Raw genomic sequence first — 25,004 nt, 5'->3', positions numbered from 1 at the left:
TTATGAAAACTTTGTTTGAAACCCTGCGTGGTAGCTACTAACAGCTTCACATGCTTGGGGTCTGAGGAGGATTTCTTGGATTTAGCTTAAGTCCTTTAGAAATACTAAAGTAAGGTTTAAACATTTAAACCTCACTAGCTGGTTTTGAAACATCCCCTCCACCCCTTTTAAAGAAAAAGGAAGCTCTGTCATCAATCAAACTTTGATCAATTAGCAGTGACTGACCCATATCTGTTGTAACCCCGGTGTCCGTCCCTGAAGACCATACGACAGAAGAACTGGAACTCCGTTCGGGAGGGAGGTCACCGTTTCTGCAGCATCTTGCTTGTGCACAAAGATTTTAAGTACTGTTTTGCATTCCATGAAATTTGCTGTGATGAAATCTAAGAACCAAGAAATGCAGGGTGGAAATGGGCTTAGCAGCCAGTGAGCTTTCATTTCCTCTCCCTGTCCTCCTGCTGCTTTGACCTCCTGCCACAGGGCCCTGCGGGCCTCCGGTAAACTGCACAGAAGCCGCTAATCCCCCGGCAGTTCACTCTGGCTCCATCCTCAGCTGCTCCCAGTCACAGCCAAAGCCAGGCAGGGAGTGGCCTTGGACCCCAGTGAGTGGCCTGTGTAGCTGAACCCAAGTAAGTTCCCCGATCGGACGCTCATCTCTGTTGGCTTTTCCAGGAAGATGGGTCGGGCAGGATGCCGAAACTAGGAGGCTTTGCTTCCGAGGAGCTTTTCTCTGCCACTTGTGCTATTTTTTTCTTAATCAAATGTGTGATTTTGGTTTATGAAAAGCTTCCTGTGGCTTCTCCTTTTAGATCCTTTAATTCCATGATGCAAAGGGCTCCTCGGCTTGAGTCTGGAATCACAATTCCCACGTGGCCAGAGCCCAGTTTCCCTGGTGGGCCAGCTGGCCGCAGTGTGCCCCAGGGCGACCCTGGCCCTCAGCCGCCCTCAGAGGAGGAAGCAGGCCCAGCGAGGACCAGCAGGTCAGGTGGGGTGTGGGCACCAGACTCACCCTCCCAGGGGATGCGAGGTTGTTTAGAAATGGGGGTGTTGGTAGTAAAAGCCAAACAGAAGAAAGGACCCTATTAAAAAATTAACATGCGGCATGAGTCCATTTATATAAAATTGTTTGTGTGTATGTGTGTGTGGGCAGAGGAGTCTCAGGGAGGAGGAAGAGGCTAAGATTGGAGGAATGAAGGAACTGGGAAGAAAGGTAGTTCCCACTCTAAGATGGCTGCCAGATAACTTACTGTCTGATGAAAGAAAAGAATGTGGCACTTATGCTTGTGGCATGAGTCAGCCCGGTAGCAGAGGAAGCAAGAACAGGGTACGCACTTTCCCAGTATGTCTGAGCAGGAGGAAGGTAGGGAGGGCTGCCCGCCAGCTCCGCCCTGCATCCTTGCCAAGGGGAGAAGGGGCGAGTGACTATACCTCTGCTTTACACGTTTTATATCAATTTACTTATTCAAATGAGCACATGCTGACTTTTGTAATTAAAAATAAATAAATTTAATGTAAGATTTGAAAAAGAACAAGAAAGCCATTTTAGGGAGGAAAAAAGGGGAAAGACTGAAATTCGCACTGGAGCAGATTATTTCGTTTTCTGCTTAAGGGGTAGTCTGTGTAAACGGCGCAGAGTTCAGAGTGTACAAAAGACTCTGTGGGGAAAAGGAATCTCCTCTCCATCCACAGCTGTCCCCTTGCCCTCCTGCGGCCAGTTTAGCCAGATTCATGGGGACACTGCAGAGATGCTGCATGTTTTTACAAATATGTATTCATATGTATCAGTGGAGAAGAGAGAGCCCTCCAAAATGGTAACGTGATAGAAACACTGTTTCGTATCCTTTTTTAAAAAAATTGAAACTATACACGGGTCATATACTGATACATATAGAGCTGTCTGGTTGGTTTTTTTAACCAGTTGTATAGTATTCTGTTGCATAAGCTGGTTTTATTGAACCAGCTTCCTATTGATGAGCACTTGAGTTGTTTTTTGGTCTTTTGCTTTAGAAACAGTACTGAAGGAAGTACGTATGGCTGTATCCTTTGACATGTATGGTATGTCCATAGGACAAATATCTTGAAGCGGAACTGTCACGTTTCTCTCCAGAGGGGAGGTAGAATGCGCACTTCCTTCCGAAGTGAGTGAAAGGACCAGTGTTCCCGAGAGAAGCAGCTCTGCCTTGGGCGACGGGGACTCTTGAAGGCATGGGGAACGTCAGGGCCTTCCTGCTACTCCCCTGATGGGCACTTATCTCTCAACCTTGGTTTTCTGTTTCAGATGAAGGAGGAGCTGAGGAAAAAATAAACGTTTAGTGAGATGCTACTATGTGCCAGGCTTAGGCTTAGGCTTAGGTCAGCTACAGATGGCATCACTGACTTCCTGCAGCACTCCTGTGAAGTGTGTGTTTGTGTGTGTGTAGACACACTAGCCACAGTTCATAGGGGACAAACAGGAGGCTCAGCAAGGCTAAGTAACTTTCCCTCGGTCACACAGTGCATATGCCGGGAGGAAAGTCAGATTTCAGACTTTGTCAAAGAACTCGTGCTCTTTTTGATTCATTCTCTCTCTCTTTTCCTCTCTCTCTCTCAATTAGAAATCTCTGTGGCTCTTGCATTGCGGGAAACCTGGGGCTTCATTGGGCCGTGACCTAGGCCTATGGCTGACCTATCACGTTGACATTGCTTGTGCCTCAGGAGTCCCACTTAATACCTTTGCAGGGTGTAAAGAGGAAGTTTGCTGTTGGATCATAAGGATGGTTCTTAACCTGCAAAGGGCTGTGCTCCAGAAGTTCCTTTTTGTCGACTACCTGTAAGGGAGAAGACAGCCCCAGAGCAGCGGGGCTGTGAAGGCGCGTTTGCTTGTGGATGGAGCCACAGGGGCACATATGACCCACGATGCTCTGACAGAGGGCAGTGGCCATAATTCTTCGGTGCGCTCGGTCCACAGGGCCAGGGCCACAGCGGTAAGGAAAACAGGAGCGGCGAGAGCTCCCACATTCTCTTGGGTAAATACTGAAGAGTGAAGAGCTGTACTACGTGGGACATGGCTACAGTGAGGCTGGCGGCTGGGACCGAGGACACAGGACAAAGGTTGACAGAGGGCTTGCCTAGGTGTTACAGACATCTCTGTGTAGGGAATGGGCCACTTACTACGTTTAAAAGTTAGATGTATGTAGGCTGGCAACTGCCTCCACTTCTGGTTTCAAGTGGCTTTGTTAAACTAATAGCCCCTGACACACATCAGGTTCGGTGAAAGAACTTGGATGTGATTTGGTGCCATTTTTCAGCTCAAGACGCAAAGAGCTTTTTTCTTCCAGTAGAAGCCAGGATAAATTTTGTCATAGATGATAGGGATTATTATGGTCTGTTCGTTTTATCAAAAGCGGTATGGTTCCCAGGCTGGGTGGAGAGAAGATGGGGCCCTCTTGAGCTAATCTTGTGAGGTGGCCACTAGGTTACTTTTTGCTTCCAGACTGAAGGGACCAGTGTCCTTGTCTCTTCTCTCCCTCAGCCTTGTCTTCGTCTGGATGTTTGGTGGGATGGGGTTGGATGAACTATAACTTACCTCTCACTTCCAACCTTGCAATAGGCAGAGAGTAATTTCCTGAAGTGGAAGAGGACGAGGAGGAGGAAGAAGCCACGCTTGTACGTCTCTCGCTGATTAGAGCTGGTTGGGAGTATGTTTACCTTGACTTACCCCGCCGTAAGTGTTAGGTCTTACATGGTGTCCTTCAGAGGCGGTCATTGGGGCATTTACGTGTCTTTGCTGCTCCCTGGAAGTTTATAACCACCAATTTTCTGTGCCTACTCTGGCCTACTAATTCAATAGCTCTTAGCAGGTAGCACCACCTACCAATTATTATTAGGTACTAGGTAGTATCTAGTATTGTTAATATTGGAACTTTCTACGTGATTGAGTATAGCTGCAGCTTGAATTTCATCTAAAAGAATATATTTTTTCCCTTTTATAAATATCACAGTGAGGCACAAATGAAATAATCATACGTTGAAAAAAGTATCTCAGCAAACATATATGCGTCTGTGGCATTTCTGCCTTTTGTGGATTGACCTATGAGATGCCCGGATTTTTTAGCCTGAGACTCATTGGATATGGTAACAGTATCTGTCCTCCTGGAAATCTGTCAGGCCTCTCGTTTGCCTGGGAAGGATGCCCGTGCTGTGACACCAGTTGATGTTTCTTAGTGATGGTTCGGGTTCTTGGTTGACTGTAGGGCTCCGTCTGGTTTGCGCTGAGACATAGTGGAGATGTAATGGCCTACAGTGAAGTGCACAGTCGGAAAGTATACACTTTGCTAAGCTTTGACATCTTTATGTACCCGTAACACCGTCACCACGATCAAGATAACAAACTATTCCGTCTCCCTCAGGAGTTTTCTCTCGCTCACTCCTGTCTTTCCTCTCCCTTGTCCCTTTCTGTCCCCACCCCTACCCCAGGCAACCACTGATGGGCCTTCTGTCACTGTAGATTACCTTGCCCTTTCTAGAGTTTCATAGAAGGGAGTTGTACAGTATGGACTGTTTTTGGGTCTGGCTTTATTCACGCAGCACAGCAATTTTCAGATGCACTGCGTCATTCCTGCCCACAGTCCATGCTTTTGTTGCTGAGCGGTACTTCATTGCACCCTGCACCACAGGTGGGTACCTGCTCACCTCGATGGACATTTAGGTTGCTGCTCGTTTTGGGCCACTTCGAATGCAGCTGCTGTGAGCATTCATGTATAAGTCGTAGGAGGTATTTATGCTCTCTTTTCTTTGGGGTAAATATCCAGGAGTAAAGAGCCGTACCACTTAGTAGGTGTATACCTCAACTTTCTAAGAAGTGCCGCCAGCAGCGTGGGGTGCCAGTCCCTCCACACGCTCTGACTCTGGGTGCAGGCGGTTTCCCCTCCTCGTAGGTGTGAGTGGTGTCTCACGCGGGCTCGTTTGCTCTTCCCTAATAATTAATGGAGTTGAGTATCTCTTCCTGTGCCGATTGGCCATTGGCACACCTTCTTTGGTGAAGTGTCTGTTCAGACCTTCACCTAGTTTTCTTTAGTGGGTTATTTTTTCTTTTTTTATTAATTTTTTTTATTATTGTTATTCTATTACAGTTGTTTCAATTTTTTCCCTTTTGCCCTCCTCCCCCCAGCCCCCCACCACAGCCCATCCCCACACCGTTGTCCATGTCCGTGGGTCATTCATACATGTTTTTTGACTGTTCCCTTCCCCTTTTTACCACCATTATCCCTCTACCCTCTGCCCTCAGGCAGCAGTCAGTCTGTTCAATGTTTCCACGTCTCTGGTTCTATTTTGCTCATTAGGTTATTTTGTTCATTAGATTCCTGGTCTAAGTGAGGTCATATCATATTTGTCTTTCACTGACTGGCTTACTTCACTTAGCAAAATGCTTTCCAGTTCCATCCATGCTATTGCAAATGGTAGGAGCTCCTTCTTTCTTTCTGCTGTGTAGTATTCCACTGTGCAAATGTACCACGGTTTTTTAATCCACTCATCTACGATGGGCATTTAGGCTGTTTCGACATGCAATGGTCAGTTCCACTATTTGCCATCTATCTAGCGCCTGCTGTGTGCCCGGCTCTGCTCCGGATGCTTGGGCTGCAACAGCGAACAAGGGAACCCCCGCGCTTGTGGAGCTTACATTCTAGACGAGGCACGCTGTCAACCAATCTACGTCAGGCGGACACAAGCACTAGGAAGAAAAAGCAGGTGATGGAACGTGGACTGACGCGGAGACGGAGTGCTGCCTTATACAGAGTGGTCAGGGAAGTTTTGTGTGAGGTGGTGCTATTTGAGCAGAGGTCTCAGTGAAGTGTAGGGGGGGTGGATAGTGGGGTGCGGGCTAAGTGTTTGGATGGGTCCTGAGGTCGGACTGTGCTGCGCAAGGAGGCCCGTGAGGCTGGGGCCTGATGAAGACGGGGCGAGGGCAGCAGGTGGGCAGGGGCAGCTGACACTGGGCCCTGGAGACTGCTGTGGGCCCGGGGTGGTGGTTCTGAGGGGCAAAAGAGGTGTTGGAGGGTTCTGAGAAGGGCAATAACGTGACCTGATCTGCATTCTGGCTCCAGTGGGGAAGGGACGGTGGGGACCAGAAGACTGGCCGAAGTCCAGACGGACTGCGTGTGCACTCGGGAGCTGGTGGAGGGTCACATGCGGCGTGGGTTTGAAGGCAGAGCAGCAGGACGTGCTGAGCATTCGGTGTGCCTGTGGGAGAAAGGTGGAGGGAAGCCCGACTCTGCGGTTTTTGTCCAAAGGTACTGGAAGAAGGGAGTGGATGTTTTCAGGTGTGGGGGATCCTGGGAAAGGACTCACTTTGGGGGACGGGCCCAGTGGCCATGAAGAGTTTAACTTGGATCAGACACATTGACATCCAGGTGGCGATGTTTAGTGGATGTTTTTGATCTCAGTCTAATGTCCTGGCAAGAGTTCAGGACTGGAGGTAAACTGAGGCTGTGGCGAGGCCAATGGCCTCGTGAGGTGGGGCTTTCGCTGTGTGCTGAGCGGCCCCCAGAAGCGGCCCCTGCGGCACTGCTCCTGCCTCCGATGAAGCTGGTCCTATTTGGCCCTCGCATACTTGGTAACGGGCTTTGATGCTGTCGTGACTGTGCCCTTCTCTTTGTCTGTCTGGGTGTAGGCTGCAGTCTGGAAGCCAGCTGCACCGGCTCACAGGTGGAGTGCAAGCGACATACAAAGAACTCTTTCTTGTACATAATTACAACCTTTAAGAGGCTGGAGAGGCTAAGGAGACCTCAATTTTGATTGTTCATGCAATGTACTGCTTTCCAGGTCATCCAAGATGCTTTTTGCTTGTTGAAAGTGGCCTCCATTCCCGGCCGGACCTTCTGGGAATGAAGCTTGGGTGGGGGAGTAGATGAAGAAAACCTCCTGTTGGGAGAGGACGCAGCTGGACCACGTCCCCTGTGCTGCTGGGCTATGCATGCGTGAATAGATATTATTCACGTGCGAAATAGGAAGCCGGACCATCACAAGATTCCCTGCAGCCTTAAGGCTCTGCTGTCCTGTCCGACTCTCCCTTCTGTGGATTTTCTCTCATCTGCCTGGCCCTCCTGAGCTCCCCCTGCCCAGCCCGACATTGACCCCTTTCCTCCTCCTTCCCTTCCTCAGAGAAAATGACTTTGCAGAAACTCTTGTCATCTTCCTTGTTAGGAGACAAGAAGAAAATAAACGGTTTCTGATCATTTCTCAGGACTTCCAATGGCTCCCTGAGTATTTCAGAATCAGGCAGATTTTTGATAAGGCCTCTCGAGCTGTGTTTCGAATTTCAGTTGAGGTCATAAAAGTTCCTTCCATTTTCAGTTGAAAAGAAAACTAATGTTGGAGGGAGACAGTTTTAGTCTGAATGCTTTTATGCTGTCTGCATTAACGTCTCCGAGCCTGGAACCACTTCCAGTAAGAAGTAGGTGACAGGCCATCCAAATACAGAGTGGCCTTCTGAAAGCACTTCATTCCAGCGGCTGGGCTTTTCCTAATCCTGACTTGCATTTCGAGAAAGGGAAGGCCCGGTTGGGCCTGGGCTCTGATCTCCCTCCCGCCTGCTCTCCCAAACACACTTTGATCTGTGAAGCATGTCTAATCCTTGGCCAAGTCTGCTGGAACTTTATCCAGAGCAGGAAAAAGGGAAATATTTTTCCTTTCTTGGGTGGATTTGTATTTATATAAACCCTTAGCAATGAAAATGGGTCCAAGTGGCAGGCACACGCATCTGAGGGGAGGCGAGGTGGAGCGAATGAATGGTGGGACGAGGCAGGGTGGTCTGTCCCTCTGTCCTGAATCACCCTGGACTTGGGTCAGATGCTGTCTGACCTTTCAGGGGTCAGTGGGGAGAGGGTGGCATAGGACCTGCATGCATTTTCTGAAGGCTGTGCCTATGTGCAGGATCAACGCAGCACAACGGAGGCTGAGTCAGTTGACTCCTGGCCCTGCCCCCAGTGAGATATGTGGACAGGGAGGGGCAGAAGTAGGCTGGCAGTTGTGAGACACAGAGTTTTCTGTTGTACTATTAATTATTGTATGGTTTTTCATACGAACAACTGTCAACCTCCTTTTGCCCCGCCCTGTGTGTATGGGAATGATTCATTCACTTCATTCCTTTGTCATTACTAAGAGAAGAGTGTCGTAGGAGGCCTTGGATGTTGTGTCTGACTCAGCCTCAGAAGGAAGCGTTCCCTTCTCACCTCGTGACCCACTCTTGATTTACTTGCATGGATTTGTCTGTACCTTTTAGGGCTAATCCTCCCCACCTCTCTTGGGTAGTGAGCTTTGAGAGCGTGTTTGCCGTTGATACGAAGGCGTTCTTGTCATAAAACCACCTCATTTAAGCTTCAAGTGATGCCTCATGATTTTATATTTGTAGGACGCAGGGTGGTTCATTTTTAGACCTTCTAGAAAAACCTCATACAGAATCTAAAGACAGGATTTCTTGTTTTGTGGTTATTGCAGTTTTTATATTATCTGGTCTAATGTGAAACTGATGAAGATGCTGAGAACAGGAAGTAGGAAGAACTTTGATATCCAGAAACCTTTTATTTTGCTATTGTTCCCTTTTTTAGAATCAAAAGCAAAACCCTTCCTGGTAGGCGCCTTAGCTTCCTGCAGCTTCCCTGGAGTAATTTCTCCTACATGCTAATAAATGCCACACGAGCCAGGTTCACCTGCTGTCCTGGCTGTTTATTCTGGTCCCAGGGATACTCATTCTGTTGTCAGTGGGAGCCTCACACTTCAGAATGGAATTTTCCCAAAGTTTCTCTTCATCCCAGTGCTGTGATTTGGGGAAGGAAACTTCTGGGGGACTCAGAAAATACAGAGATCTGAGGCTTCTTCAGCAGGTGGAGAGGGTCTAGGCAGAACAGCATGGGGGAGGCTTTCGTTCCACTGCAGGTGTTGGAATGAGGGGGAGAGGCTGCAGGAGAGGGAATTTCAAATAGCCAAGCACAAGGTAGCAGTCGGAAAGAAAGTTGGATGTGTGCAAATAAAACCAACCAACAAACAAAAAGAGACATTGGAAAGCAGTGTGTCAGCTTATCATAGGAAGGACAGGACTAAACATGCAGATTTCTTTTCCTGGGTTGAACATTAGTCAGATGCTTTGCAAGAGGTGCTCTGATCTGAGGTTGCAACTCTTTTGATCCAGAAGAGACCTGAGTGGTTATTGATCAGGGAGGCGCCCCATGGACCAAACGCCACTCTTTTTGGCTTAGCGTACCTGAGACACCCAGTCACCTTCTGTCCCTCAGACCAACGACAACAAGAAAGCTTTATGTAATGATAAGCAGATGTTACTATTAGGACCCTCGTCTCTGTCAGGAACTGGGCTGCACGAGGAAAAGTTCAGCTTCTTCACCGCAGATGCCATGGGAGGAAAAATGTAAGCTGTCATTTGTGCCCACGTGGGGCCTGTGGCATGTCAGTTGCGTTATCCATCGGGAGAGTCCGAGGACTTCGCAGGTGGGGATCACTGTAAGTCATAGAGGTAGTCGAAGTGTGATCTTCTTCTTTCCTTCTGCCTGTAACTGTCTCCACTACCACCATTTTGGAGGATGTTGGGAAGAAGTTGAAGCAAAGTATTCAAATTTAGTTTGTTTACAGTGTAGCTGATGACCAGGCTGTGCAAACTCACAGAAGATAGATACTGAGTTCTGCCCCTAGTTCAAGGGTGTCTTTAAGAGCCCCATTGGCCTGCTTCTGTTTGGCTTATAGATTATACTGTCTTACTGATAAGACTTTACAAACTGTCCCCAAAGATCACGGCACACAAGAGCATTTCCGAGTGTTTTTAAAAAAGAAACCCCAGCATTCAGAATCAAAACTGGACTTGAGAATTCTACCAATGGTTGGACACTGGTAAATTGCTTAGAACTCACTGGATTTTGACCTTTTGAAGAATTGCAGGGCTGAGTGGTGAAACTGAAAATGCAGTTCTAGAAAAGGCTCATGGTTTCTGATGGTGCACGTTTCTGCAGCTGCCTTTGGAATTCATCCCGTAGGATATGGCTAGTGAAGAGGTCCTATCAGTTTGACTCATTTCCAAGAGGAACTAATTGAACCGACAGCAAACTCTGCTCACAGAGAGAACACAGCATCCCTGCAGTTTGGGGGACCACTCCCTAAATGCCAGAACTCCCCAAGAGTGTACGTGGCCCAGTTCCAGACAACATCTATGGGCGTGCCAGCTGACTTCCCAGCGGCCCACCTGGAAGATTCCTGTTGGATCTGTGGGCACCCCACCCAGCTTTCCTGGGAACTTTGTTGGCCCCCAGAAGACAGGTCCCTGCTAGCTTCCATTGGGTGGCTGTGAACTGGTCTGGCCTGGGGAAACCCAGCCGACATCTCCACCATCTAGGGGGCTGTGCCATGCCCTGTCCAACCGGGTCTGGGGAGGGCTCCCCCACATCCAAGGTTTTCTTCCTTAGATAGTCCGCCTCAGCCTTAGGATATTCTTTAGAGTGCTCTTTCCTCTGGATAATAACTTCCTGTGAAAAAGTCTCTAATTGTTTATATGAGACCTGTATGAGGAGGCCTCCCCCGTGCCTTCTGTCTCATGATGAGACCCTGACTCACCTGCACAGCCAATGAATCTCATCAGGAGTGAAGCTAGGGCCAACTGTCCCGAGAGTCCTCTACGTCCTACTGTTTCTAGGCCCAGCAAGTGCGTCAGGTTGGTTAGTGTGATTAAAGGGTTTCAGTTTGCTTTCACATTTTTGATAAAAACCTATTTTAAGTAGCAAACAGTTGTTATTTCACTGTTACTATTTTTAAAACTGGAGACGCCTACCATGCAGATGGCTGTCTTCTCATAAAGCCCAGCACAGAAAAGGAGTGGACGGTCCAGTCATCGCCTGCCAGGGTCCTTCGTCTTCTTCGTCTCCTGAGTCTCGGGATCTTCCATTCGTCCCTCCCTTCTTCATTCATTCACTCGCGCCTCCATCTGCCCGCCCGTTCATTTTGGTAGTTCACACACGGAGCCTTGGTGGAAACCCAGAAGAACAAGTCCAGTTTCCTAGTTCTTGTTTTCCATGGTGGGATCCCGAGCTCACAGAGTACAGGCGACAGATACAACATAATTCGCAAGGTCTTGAAGCGGCGTCTCTGGCTGTGGTCTCCATCCACTTCCCATTCCTTACTGAGGCAGCAGACTCTTCATTTACACCTTCACCCCCACCTTCCTGCTGAGCCTGCTTCTACCAAAGCCTCCAGGGACTTCACGACCCAGCACTCCCTTTTCTGTGGTTATTTTGCTGGGCTGCTCAGCAGAATTTGGTACAGCCGATTGCTTTTTTTTTTCTTTTGTGAAGCCACACTCTTGTTTCCCTTCTGCCCCCTGGTAGTTCCTGGCTGGTCTCTTTCCCGCTTCCTGGCTTCTAAATTTCAGCCCCCCCAGGGCTTTGTCTGCGGTTCCTTTCTCTTCCTTGTCTACTCACTATTCTAGGCGATGCCATCTACTCTTATGCCTTTAAATATCACCTAATTGGCCGATCCCTCCCAAATCTCTACCTCTAGCTTTCACCTTCTCCTGGAAATTCACAATAGTACATGTAATTACACAATACCTATTCCCATGGCTGTCTAACAGTCATTCTCCATTTCTCCCCTTCCCGCAAACCACCTTTTTTTTCAGTCTTGCGAATAGTATCACCATCTGCCAGTTTCCCAAACCAAAGATTTGGAATTGCCATTGATTCTTCTCTGCTTCTGACCCCCCACATCCAGTTCATTGGCAAGACCTGTTGCCTGTCCACAAAACACACTGGGTCTCTCCATCTCCCCGGTGCCTCTCCGGACCAGGTCTCCACCCTCTCTTGTCCTCGCTTCTGCCTGAGCCTCCTGATGGTGTCCCTGCCCTCCGCTCGCCTCTCTGCACAGCAGCCAGAGGTCTTCTAACAACAGGTCTCACGTCATTGCGCTGTTTCTGCTTCCTTTGCCTCTGCTCTTAAGTGGGTCCAGGGGCACATTTTTAAATGTTCAGTGTTTACTTCTCCTGTGTATACGTACTTTCTGGACTTTATTTTGTCTGAAGACAAAGTGTCCTTTTATCTAGACCTGGCTTTCCTGTTCCATATAAAGGTGACCAAGGAATTCTCCTGTCCTTGCTGTCTCAGATAACCTGCTGGGCTTGCAAAGTAGGGGACCTTCCTGCCCCCGGGTCCACAGGATGTGGCCTCTGCCCCGAGGAGGCCTGGGACACGTGCTTTTGGTGTCTCATCTGAGCCACAACCAGAGTCACACTCAATTAACAGACAGCAGTGCACTTCGGGCTGGAGGGGCGTGAGCTTTAGAATATTAGAGCTGAAAGAGGCCTTAGCACATCTAGATGATACCTTATTTAATAGAACCTATATACCTGTCTTAATTTCAAGACTACTATTGCTGTTTGGAGGGGTGGCCATAACTGAGATCATTATCCTGGAGTAGGAAGTGGGGTTTTTGGCACTGGAAAGAAAGTTTTGGGGCTTTTAATATTGTGGTTTGGGTCATCAGTGTGATAAGTCTGTAGTACTTTCACATGTGTCTAATATTTGAGAGTTCTGATGATGAGCAGAGAAAGTTGAGCTCGTTTTACTTATCTTTGGTTGCTTTTTTTTTTAAATCATAGTAGAACTGCGTGTTCTTTCACAGGTTGGGGTCGGATAGTTGATGAGTTTGCTAGCATGTTCATGCTGGAAATCTTGAGCAAGAGTAATTAAGACCAGTTTTCCATACGTTTAATCGGCACAAGAAAACCGTTCAGGGACCTAACACGGCTTCAGCTAATGTGGCAGTGCTTCCCCGGCCACATTGCCGGGTCATCAGGAAGATTGGTCACATTGTAGCTGCGTGTGAACAGAAAATCTCCAGCAGACGGGAAAGCGCCAGCAGTTACCGCTGGCATACTTCAGCCTTTTTTATTACTCACTCAAACAAAAAATGAACCAACAGTCTCAGGACCGCTTCATCTGGAATGACCCATTTCACTCTAGATTCATTTGTGTTGCTCTGTCAATTTATGTTTCTAATTAGAATGTACTTGCAAGTTTACATTTCCACATTGAAATGTCAGTCTTATAATTTTTAATGATGACAGAGAATTCCATCTGATTAATGTGTCATAGTTTAATCATTTCCCCATTGTTACATTTGGGAGGGTTACCAAGTTTTCACTGTTTTATAAACAGTGTTGCTATGAGTTGTCGTTGTATAATTATTGTCAGAAAGCCAGGCCTACTTCTTGAAGCAAGTTCCTGAAACTGGAAATATACCAAGTTACATGTATACTCCTTCCTGTCTCTCTCTCTCTCTCTCTGTCTCTCTTTTGGTAAATGTAACTTAGGGATTTATCTTTTGTACTTGCTAGTGGTGAGACATGTAAATAGTTCTAAATTTTTTTCATGTGAAGTTTTAAAATTTCTGGTGAGGTGGTGTTTTGCACTTAATTTATGGCCTAATCCTTGTGTATCGCTTTACCACTAAGAATCTGGGTACTAATCACATATTCATGGGAATTCTCTATACATTTGGAACAGTTATCTTTTACAAAATCTTATCACTGTAATAATAGTGTCAAGAATATACTACATGCCAGATACAATGTTGAGATTTCCACGTGTTATCTAAACTTATCATCACGACATTCCAGCTACAGGACATTACTCAGTAACGGAGGATAAGAGTGGAGTCACGTGGTCCTGGGTTCAGATTCGGACACTGCCACTCCCTCCTTGTGACTGTCACCGCTGAATATGTGACCCCTCGGAGCCTCAGTTTTCTCCTGTTTATAATGAGGATGATAGTTATACCTACTTCAGAGGGCTGTGATGAGGACTGACATGATACATTATGGTAAATGGTAAAAACACATAATAAATGGTCAATAAGTAAGTACTAGCTGCTATTGGGGTTATTTTTTTCTTCTGAGGTTCATTGGTGTTTTCAAGTCAATCTGCACGACATCACGGTCCTAGTGCAAAGCACACATATTATTTTCCATTCTGATCTGAATGTTTCTGGGTCTTTTGAGTCAATATTCCCCACTTCAAGGTCTTTTCCAATCCTACAAATTAGTATCAGCCTGTCCTTCTCATGACCTCTCTAGCATCTCATACAATGTTCCTGGGAGGCACCCCTGGTGCAGGACTGAGGGTCTTTTTTTTTTTTTTTTTTTTGCTTACTTGACTTTGCAGAGGCTGAGGCCTTCCACCTCCGAGACCTTCCCTTGGGCCCCTGCATCCCTCATTGTCTGCAGCGCCTCATACCCAGAAAGGGCTCCCTAGGTAGAACTCAATGCGTAGCTGTACTGTAGTTCAAAATCAAAGTTTTGTTAAAGAAATTTGAGACGATGAGCTTCTATTTTATTTTACATGCTATGAACCATGCTTTGTATTCATGATAAGATAGGTTTTGTGTGGAAAGGAAAAAGCTGTTTCTGTTATTTTCTTAACTGAGCAGTTGGGCACATTTCTTAAATCCCCAAATTACTGTCAGCACGCAGTAGTTTTTCGGAGTGCACCGTTGTACCGGAGATTGTGACCTGTTCTGCTGGTTGCTCAGTTTTCTATAGTGCCAGGTGAATTTCTCACATACATGGAACTTCGTGGTGCCTCCGACGAGTGTGCTCTGTCTCGGTGGCTGGCAACGCTCCAAGGTACAGGACCTGGACCAGACCAGCTGCCTGGTGCTGCATGATACTGGCTGGGGGTCTGGGCAGTGGGGGCAGGGACAGTAAGGCTGCTGGTGTGATATAAATGAATAACCAATGCTTAATAGTGCACTACAAATTATTTTAAGTTCTCTGCCATCTGACCTGCTCGCCAACACCAACAACATGCCCAGCAAGGAAGCCCACTGAGCCAGGCTGATGCCAGGGAAGGTGCTTGGGGTCAGGCTTGACACCTGCATTGCGCCCTGGGCACGCAGGCAACCAGAGAGGTCCAGCCAGGCTATGTTCAGGCCTTGTGGGCACTCTTGGGACAGAAAGTACAGATTGAAAATATCAGGTGAGGCATCAGGGGAGGGCAGCCCAGGACAGGGCTGTTAGCAGGCCTGGGGCGTTCAGAGCACCTTCCTGTGGCAGGTCTCGCTCTGTGGCCAATGGTGGGTTGGCTGGTGTAAAGACGCACTGCTCTCTCTGTGGGCCTCGGAGCAAATCTGTTTAACCCGGAGAGCTTCCGACTCGTAAAGTGCTGTTTGGACTGGATGACTTCCCAGTTTCAGCCCAGCTCTAACATGCTGTTACTGTGGCTTCTTTTTTCCACTTAGATAATAACATTTACTCCTTACATTTTTAACTTGCATTTCTACATTTTGGGGTCTTTTCTTAACTGGTACTGGAGTATAGTTCTGATATAGTTCAGATATCTATCATTTGAGCTAGTCGTGGTAAATCAAATTTTGCAGTAAGTTTTGGTGTTTGCAGGAGTTTGGTTAAGGAACTCAAATTACATTTGATTCCTATTGTGCAAAGCCATGTAAAAATGCTCAGATTGGGAAATAAATGTCTTTCATAAAAGACACATCAATGCTTAGTTCATTATTTAAAAATAGTGTTGTTAGATTGTTCTTCCAGGAAAGATGTGTTTTGATATAAAAAAGCTGCCCACATTTGGGGGAGGATTAGAAGGGAGTAGCGAAGGGTGAGCGCCTGTGAGATGGGTCCCCAAGGTCACATACCAGGTCGGCCACTCGCTAGCTCTTGGCGTGGGGTGCATCACATAGCCTGCCTGAGCCTTAGCTTCCTGTCTGTAAAGTGGGGGTGAACCCCATAGGGAAGTGGTCGAGATGAAAAGAGGAGTCCATTTCAAGCTCTTGGTTCAGTGCTGGCGTAAGAGACTGTCACTGTGAGTTCTGCTGAAGGTGAGGCGTACAGAGACACGGGGTTTTGAGGCAGAGGATTTTCGTGTCATCGCATGTTGGTGTAAACCGTGGGGCCCCTAGAATTTTTAATTGGCGGTGCAAGTGATGGCTACCATGGAGTTGGCTTTGATTTCAGTAGCGTCTCTTTCCCGTCAGCGTGCGTTCTGTGTCCGTGGTTTGGTTTATTGATTTCCTGTGCTTAAGGAGGCGAATTTAGGCAATAATGGGCACCGTCATCAGCCAGAAGCTCCTGAGCTCTGTTGGAGCGAGAGCACCACGCTGGCTGTGGCCAGAGAGGAAGGGCCACTGGGCAAGAGGGCGGACAGGAAGGAACAAACGGAAGTCATTGCTGCTCTTAGGGATTTGATGATCTAGTTGGAGAGAACTTCTATCCGGGGCATGTAGAGTCCACAGATTTCCTTGCAGCGTTGTGGTAGTTAACCCATTATGCTAGTTAACCGTTTTTACTAGACCCTGTGACAATGAGATCGGATTGTTTGGTCTTTTCAAATCCGCACACAGACCTCCCCAGGAAATCCTCTTGACGGAGCGGAGCTGGGTGTTTACCTGGATAACACCTTAGTGGCTGCATCTCCAGGTCCTTCCTGCAGGGCTTTGTTAAAAGGCCCACATCCCACCTGCCCCATCCACGTCCTTGGCAGCCCGTGTTCCTCGAGGCTCTGGGGCCCCTGGCTCCATTTGCCCGACATATAGATAAAGGTGTCCAGAGTCAGTCTGTGAAAAGCAAGGTGAGGAGAATATTGGCAGGTGTTGTCTCTGTCTGGAACAGGGGCCTTTCTGCCATGACCGCTGGGATGTTCCCCATGGTGATGCCCATGAGCATTTCGGCAGTGAGTGTGGGAGCCAAGCCAAGGCTGCTGTTCCGGTTGCACATTTGTTTCTGGGGCCCGTTGTCTGTGGACCCTGTTGTCTGTGGACCCCGTTGTCTGTGGACCCCACGCTTCCTCACTACCTGCCCTCTCCTTGCTTCCTTCAACCCCAGCTCTGTATTTCTCTGTCATCTGGTCCCATTGTGAAGGCAAATCTCATTAATGCATTTTTCTCTCTCCTCCTGCAGGGGAGCTGCTGAGTCAACCCAGACCGGAGGGCGTGGCAGAGATCATTTGCCCCAAGAACGGCAGTGAGCGAGTGAACGTTGCCTTGGTTTACCCACCTACACCGACTGTGATCAGCCCCTGTTCCAAGTGAGTTCCAACCGTGGCGGCCCCGGTCCCTCAGTCCCGATCCTGCCTCAGTAGTTGCGATAACAAAAAGCCAAGTTAAAGTATATCTCAGCAGACCTTGAAAAGGGCCCCCACCCTCACCCCATCCCCACCCTGAGCGGACCTAGTTATCTGGATGAAATCACCTCCATGGCTCATGTAGCAAACAAGGAGCTTTAATTTTTTCTTATTTGTGATTTTTTAAAAACTTTTGCTGAAAAAAAGCCAGAGCACTTTTAACAGCTTTATTGAGATATCATTTATATACCATATACCACTTAGTATATTGGCAGATATACACAACCAAACAAAAGAGCATTTTTTGATGGAGAGTCTTCATTTGATCATTGCAGAAGTAAGTGGGCCTCCACTTCAAGGAACAGTGAGGGCCCAGTAAATAAAACAAGCTCACAGAAAATCTGGGTAGATTATTTTTTCTCTGTATCTTTGATTCTCTATCAGTCCTTGATCATAGGAGGCTGCGCTGTTTGCTCTCATCTGCCCCCAAATGACCGAGGATGTTTTTATGTGTGAACCAACTTTGGGATATGTCGTTAGCTTAGTATTATAGATAAAACTCATCCTGGTGTGTGTGTGTGTGTGTGTTTGTACTATTAAGAACCAAACTAAAAACATGTTTAAACTGAGATGAAATATCTTACCACTGATCTTGAAAAGTCACAGCCACAGGTCTGCTTGGAGCAGATCTCGAATCTGGGTGCTGTCATTTCAGCCACATGTTCACGCAAGAAACTTGGTTTGTCTTCCTGCATAGAACACTTTTTTCACGTGTAAGTTTTTACAGGGCGGTTGGGAAGTTTGCGTTTGAGGATGGTGACCTGTCATCTCATCTGGAGAGGCTCGCTCTCGGGCTGCATTCCAGAGAGCTGTGTGATAGGGTCTGAGCCTCTGTCCCTGAAGTGCCGGCTTCCCTGCCCTCTGCGTGCTCTCTGCAGAGCTGGGGTGGGGGGAGGCCTTCCTCAGCAACTGCCATAGCAGACTGCTGTCCCTTTTCTCCAAACTGGGTGACTCATTAGACAAAACACCCCTAATCTCTCTTTCCTGGGAAATATCACTGAACACTCAGAGGAAACTCTTACCTCGTGCCATCATGTCCAGAATACTATTTTAGCTAATGCGAATGTAAATACCATAGTTCCTCACGACGATGACCCAAAGACACTGTCAAATGTTGAAGTGCTTCTTAAATATTAAGCAGGATTACATAGTAACTTCACGTTAACCAGAAAACTCCCTGCCCTGAATATATAAACAACAGAAACCATGCTGTTCTTTGAATTGGTCTCTTTCTTGCACATACCCCAGGGTGAGGACAAGGAGGCATTACAGAAACAGCAGCGTGTGGAATGGAAAGAACCAGATCTTCAATACACTTTGCATTTGGTGTAGAATTTTCCTGAGCCAGGAGAGACGTTACCCTATTTTGCCGTAGACACGTGGCATTTACTAGGCAAGATAGGGTTGGGACTTAACCGTATCCACTTGCACAGAAATGGCGGCGGTGTGGCCCTGCACCACAGCGTCATCGGTGTGTTCCCGTGGGCTCCTTGTTGTACTGCCACAGAAAGACACCTGCACCAACCTGAAAACACGCTGTCGGCCCCTCTCTCTCACACACAGGTTATTCTACCTAAACGAACAAGTCTTTGAAGTCCCGGCTAATCAGAGCCACCTAGCCTCGGACATCGAGATAGATGCTGGAGGGAACGCCTTTAGGACGGAACTGCTTTGGACCGAGCTGTGTGAATGGTTTTAGTTTGAAATGGATTTTTTTAAAATCTCATACAATGGTTGGCAGGTTTGGAGTGTAGGTCTCAAACCTAAACGAAGCAATATCTGTGGAAACAAACAGCTCCAGGCCAGGCCCCGGGGGAGGTCTAACTTACAAGCAGATGACAGCGTATTGGAAGGAGGAGATTTAGGAGACCGATGAGGAAAGCTGTTGCAGGAGGTGGTCTTACCGCCACACGTCTGAGCCTGAGAGTTAGACTGGGGTCCCAGCAGGCACAGGAGATTGGGAGACTGGGGCTATTGCCCTGGCCTTGCGACCCCGGCGAAGTTAACTGGAGCAGGTCACTGTAGAGTGGTCGTTGGCTAATGTCATTCCGTAACGTGCAGACGGGTGACTCTAAGGGCGGGCTCCCTGGCCAGGGGGCCTTGGAGAGCTTCTCTGGGCAACAAACAATTGGCAGCGCCGAGCCAAGCTGATCCAAGCCGATCCACGCTGCTGGGATCAGCAGGACCCGTCCCACCTGCAGTACACCTTGAGCGCCAAACGTATAATTTGTTGTGCGAATCAGGGAAGGACCGAGAGGGACAGGCTGGCTGTTCATAATTATTATGCCAGGATGATGGACATCACCCAGAACTGTCCCAGGAGCATGGATTAGTCACCCTGCTCTCAGGTCACTGATCTGGGTCTCAGGGTGGTTTTTAAAATGACATTTTTAAAACGACATTTTAAAACAAAGCTCCTCTTTGACCAGTTTTCTCCTCTCCTCTGTAGGCCAAGTTAGAGGCTTGTCATTCAGGTGCCTGCCTTGGATCACACACTCAATAATGGTGCTGTTATTTGATTGGATATCCCTCATGGATTTTAAGCATCTCTATTGCTCATTCTTTAAACGTTCTAGGTGTCTTATTCCCCCATCAGGCGTGACAGAGAATAAAGAGTAAGTAGTGACTTTTTAGAGAATGGGATTTACTCTCATAACTTGTCTCAGTGTTTGGTGGTTGAGGTCTGTATAGATGTTCCCCTGGGGAGAGGTTACACGTCCTGAATGAAAGGAAGTGCCTCTCCTCCTGCACCTTACCCTCCAGGGAGAAACTGAGGTGCTGAGTGGCTTCTCCTCCCCTTGGCTGATTGTATCAGATTAGAGATGTAAGTGAGTTCCATACTTTGGCTATCCTGGGCTGATTCTCGAGGATATTTGCATTGGAGATGAGATGAAAATTCATCTAGCAGCAGATTTGCTGGGTTGCTCTAAAAAATGTTGACTTCCTTACGGATATAGACTCCAATACTTTTTTTTAAAACAAATCCTTACCCGAGAACATGCTTACTGATTTGAGGGGACGGGAGTGAGAAGGAGGAAGAGAGAGGCATTAATCGGTTGCGTCCTGTACCTGCCTGGTCTGAAGATTGTACACACCTGGGCCAGGGCTCAAACCTGCAACCTTTCGGTGTATGGGACGATGCTCCAGCCCAGCGAGCCACTCAGGCAGACCTCGATACATTTTTAAAAGCTCTATTGAGGTCCACACTGGCCCACTCAATGATTATTAACATATTTGCAATTGTCAACACAATCTAATCTTAGAACATTTTCATTGCTCCAAAGAGAAACGCCTGGCCACTTGTAGTCACTGTGTCTGATAGGACACCTAGCTCCCTGCAGTCAGGGCACATTTTCAGTATCGCTTTCGGGAATGGTTTTGCTGCCTGTTGTGTGGGTATTAAACAGAGCTGTAGTTTTAAAGAAATTCTTATAAACACTGTTACACTGTTAATCCTGGCCCAGTTTAGTCAAACGGCAGTGAATTGACTCATGCCCCCCACTGGCAGCCCCCTGTTTACTGGACAATACAGGGGAATTAGAACTGCTTACAGGGAGAGCAATTTCAAACATGGACTTTGTTTTCAGAGTAGTTGGGTTCACAGCAAAATCGAGCAGAAGGTCCAGAGAGATCCCGTATACCCTTTGCTTCTACACATGCACAGCCTCCCCACCATCAACACCCCCACCAGAGTGGGACATCTGTCACAGCTGATGAACCTGTGCTGACACATCACCACCAGAGTCCACGGTTCACATTAGAGTTCCCTCTTGGGGGTGTCCATTCCGTGAGGTTGGACACATGTGTAACGATGTATATCACGCATGTTACAGTGTCGTCCCCAAGATTTTCATTGCCCTGAAAGTCCTCTGTGCTGCTCTGTTTATTCCCCTCCCTTAACCCCCGAGCAACCACTGATCCTTTTCGTTTCAGCTTTACGAGGTAAATAACTGACGGGTAACACTGTGAGATGCTTAAAGTGTACGCCACGGCGATTTCACACATGTGTACATTGTGAAAGGATTTCTACCACCTGGTGAATGAACACATCCCTCCCCTCCTCTATTTGTCCTCCAGGACTCCTGAATGGCAGCCTCACCAGTTCCCAGCCTTTAAAGGCAGGGATGCTGAGCCTTGGACCTTAGGAGTCGTAAGGGGCAAACATACACTTTCAGTGGGAAAAGCGAGGAGAAAGTAGAAGGACGATTTTAAAATTTTATTTAAAAATGTTTATGTGTGAATTCCTGTCTCCATCCTGTTGCTCTGCGGGTCGAGCCACTTAAAATTCCAACTCCGAGGGAAGTTGTGAGCGTTGGGTAGAGGGCAGCTTACGCATCTCATTTTTAGGTGCCCTGTAGAATGTTTCTCTCTCTCATTTCCAAAGAGGTTTAGAACAAGTCAGTCTCCTACCAGTTAAAGTATATATTCTGAAAAACTGCTAGGTACTCAAATTAGCTGCTGATTTTCATTTAGAAGACAGAATGCAACAGGTGAGCATATGAAAACGTTTTACCTAAAGGCACACCGGAATGCAGCCCGCGTTTTTCCATGTGGGTTCTCAATGGCCTGACCCTCGAACACTCAGGAAATGGGAATATATCACTTTTGTTTCCTGACAGTTGCCATTTCTCTCGTGTGGTTGGTCCACGTCTGTCTGGGCTCCATCTTATGTGGAGCGGTGGGGCTGAAAAAGGAACTTAATTCTGATTTTGGCAGGTTGTGTGTTACAGAATTAGAAAAAAGTGGGAGGGGGGGGGCTGGGTTGAACGTTGTCAAGCTAAGCTTCCTCCTTTCCCAGAAAGTGCTGCTAGTAACCAAAGGCAAGGCCAAGACCCCGCGTTTCAAAACTGCCCTTTTACCCGGGGTCCTTGTGTGTACGTGGTGGTGCTCCCGCTCAGGCAGGATCCCCCAGAGTCCCCACTCTGCCTGCTCTACGTATTCTCAGATGTATGGTGGTCACTTCGCATAGGAAGGTTGGCAGTTACATTGTTGTGACATGCGGATATTATTGATATCGCCTTGTAGGAAAAAGTAGGATGAAGACTTGGTGGCCTTTATCTCACCAAATAAGCAGGCAGTGTATGCTTAACTGCACTCAGATTAATACGAACTTGATAAAAGAAAATTTTAAAACAACGGAGTGAGAGAAATGTGGCTTTATCTATCACAGCAGAGGCTTTTTCACTGACCACGTTTGAAACGTGGAGGGCGGGGTAGGCTGCCCCCCGTGGCCTGTGCAGCGTGTGGACTTGCATCGATTGGCTTGTCCTTTGCAGAAAGTGAAGGGGCTCGTGGCCTTGCCGCTTGCGCAGGTGAGGAGGAGGAGGGTTTCTTTGATCGCTCAGCCCCCCATCAGCCGCATTGATGCTGGACTTTATTCCCTCTCTGCTTAGGTATCTCCATACTTTCTTAGGAAATTAAGTGGAAAAGATAGTGCTACTTTCCCCCATGCCATCGTTTTTACTGTGTCCAATCTGTGACTTTGGGAGCACCAGTTTTTAAGGGTAAGTCTCTGGAAAGCAGACAGGGTTTCTTAAATAGGTAAGGGCTCCCTATGGACTTGAAGAGTTTAGGAAAACGGGGCGGGGTAGGGTTTGGGGTGAAAAGATTCTCTAGAGCAGGACAGATGACAAATCTTTTATTTATCCAGAATCAAGAAGCATTTGGGAATTAAGGATAAGAGAACTTATCCTTATGCTTGATTCTTTTTGCCTAATTTACTATATTGCATATATCAGTAATCAGCTCTTTGCAGGAAAATTGTCATCTAAAAAATTACTCAAATGTTATGCAAGACTATGATAACAGCAGGAAAAGCTCAAGTTGGTTAGCACAGCAAATAGCTTTCTAAAAGCAGTGTTTGTATTTATTTTCTCCAGGCAGTTTGATGGGCTCTGGAGTTAACTTCCCGAGTTTGAGCTTCCCGACTTGTTACGCTGTGGGGTAGATACCTGCCAGGTGCAGGTTACAGAATCGCTGGTCTCGTGGGGTCACCGTGAGCCATCAGAGAGACTCCTGCAGGGAAAGCATGTAGCATCATTCCTTACACTGAGTAAATAGCGCTCAGTAAATTCAGGTGCTGTCATTGCTACTCAGAATTATTAGTGGTGTACACTGTGAATGACATACAAAAGTAATAACAAAAAACAAAATTTCAAAATGCAAATAGAGATACTTGCATAATAAAAGCCACCCTCTGACTTACTAGCAGTGTTTAGCTTATTAGTGAGGTGCCTGCCCAAGGAAGGCCCACGTGAGTGACAGACAGGCAGGGGAGGGTGTCGACGTGCACGCCCCTCTGAGACCATGCAGGGGTCCGGGTAGAGCCCATGAAGGGCGGTGGGTAAGGCTGCCTCCAGTCACTCAGAGAACACCAGCCCCCGGCTCAGTCTTCATGAGCTAAGGAGGAGACGTGTGGTAGCATTTCTGTCATATTATAGTCACATGTGGCTGCTGTGCCTGGATAAACTCAGAGGGGACCCCCGACTCATTTGCTCCTCCCAGCAACCCCACAAGTCCCAAGCGCAGGGATCACTGAGCCCCAGAGCCATGTGCCCACAGCCCCAGCTCCTGAGCGCGCAGCTCGGCCTGAAATCCATGCCGTGGCTCCAGGTCGGTGCTGTTTGCACAGCAGGTTCTTCCTTTCACCTTCGTTTTACCGTGCGCATTACTAGAACGCTGGAGGTACAGTGAGGCCCACAGGTCAGGAAGTGGCTGCTGTTGAAAAGACAGTTTATTACTCACATGTCCTTAGAGGACCGATGTGCCATGGTGGGGGTGGGGGGGCTACATGGGGAAACACCGGGACCATCATGAGGCAGAGAAAGAGGGAGGAACTGTGGGCAAGAGCTTGTATTGTGGTTTCTGTGGTAAGTCAGGGACAAGGCAGGGGGAACAGGCTTAGGACCAGCCAGTTTGGATAGTTTTGGCGGGCTCCGGAGCATAGGGACTATCTCTGGTTGCTGGTACCAGGCGCTTGGGGTGATTAGGGCAGGTGTGTGAGGGCTGATAAAGGGGGTGGCTAGGGCGTGAGCTCTGGACCAGTGGTTTGTACAATATTTGAGAGGCGTGCTCACGCTGGACTGTCTCTAGGAAGCGGCCAATACTGGGAGGGCAGACCCTCCAGGGGCAGCAGGGCCCCGGATGCCAAAGCCTCAGAACGCAGGACATAAAAGAACTGGTCAGTACATCAAGGTACGGCTTCAGTGTCAGCCTAAGCTTCGGAATACCTTGAACAATTCTGCTGCATCCTAGAAACGCATGCTCAGTAGCCTGAGAGGATTTGGGTCTGGGACCCCCAAGCTCACCTTTGCCTTCATCTCTAGGCCTGTCTTTCCAGCTTCCTACCTGGCAGCCCCCTTGGATGTCTTGTAGGCTTCATAGGTGCGAACTATTGTCTTCCTCCCCCCCGAGCTCTTCCTCAGCCTGTGCTTTGCACCCACCTATGAAGTTAGGAGCCTGTCTGCTTCCACACTTTCCCTCTTCCCACCTGTCTGCCAAGATTCCTGTGGTTGAGTCTCAACTGGCCTCCTGTTCTCTAGTCTTTTTGTCCTTCAAACCAATATTATCTTTCAACTCAGACCCTATCCCTTTTCTCCCTATTTAAAATCTTGAATGCCATCCTAGTGATTATAGTCTCAAGTTCAAAATCGTGGCACGACTCCCAATCAGACCCTGGCCTCCTTGCTGACACGTGCAATACTGTCTTACTGTGGGCGGCGTCAGCCATGCTGCGCCCCTGGCTGGGTCTCAGTCCTCAGCTGGCTGCCACTCCTTCTTGCCTACCCAGTGAAGGCCCATTATTCCTAAGGCCAAGGTCATGGGCTACCTCCTGAAAAGCCATCC

At 47.9% G+C, this 25,004-nt stretch overlaps 1 protein-coding gene across 2 annotated transcripts in view; it reads left to right on the top strand.

Moving 5' to 3' along the window:
• The window catches only part of MFHAS1 (multifunctional ROCO family signaling regulator 1), a 74,587-nt gene that overhangs the window by 36,138 nt on the left and 13,445 nt on the right, over positions 1-25,004 (top strand). For both annotated transcript variants that reach the window (XM_045197186.3, XM_024562753.3), the window contains exon 2: positions 16,937-17,063. In XM_045197186.3, the coding sequence (XP_045053121.2) occupies positions 16,937-17,063 (127 nt within the window). The remainder of the gene's footprint in view (positions 1-16,936; positions 17,064-25,004) is intronic.

Source organism: Desmodus rotundus, chromosome 13 (assembly GCF_022682495.2).
Source record: "Desmodus rotundus isolate HL8 chromosome 13, HLdesRot8A.1, whole genome shotgun sequence".
In the NCBI taxonomy this organism is placed as follows: Eukaryota; Metazoa; Chordata; class Mammalia; order Chiroptera; family Phyllostomidae; genus Desmodus; species Desmodus rotundus.
Note: the sequence above shows the minus strand (reverse complement) of the source record. Positions and strands in the feature narration are given on the sequence as shown.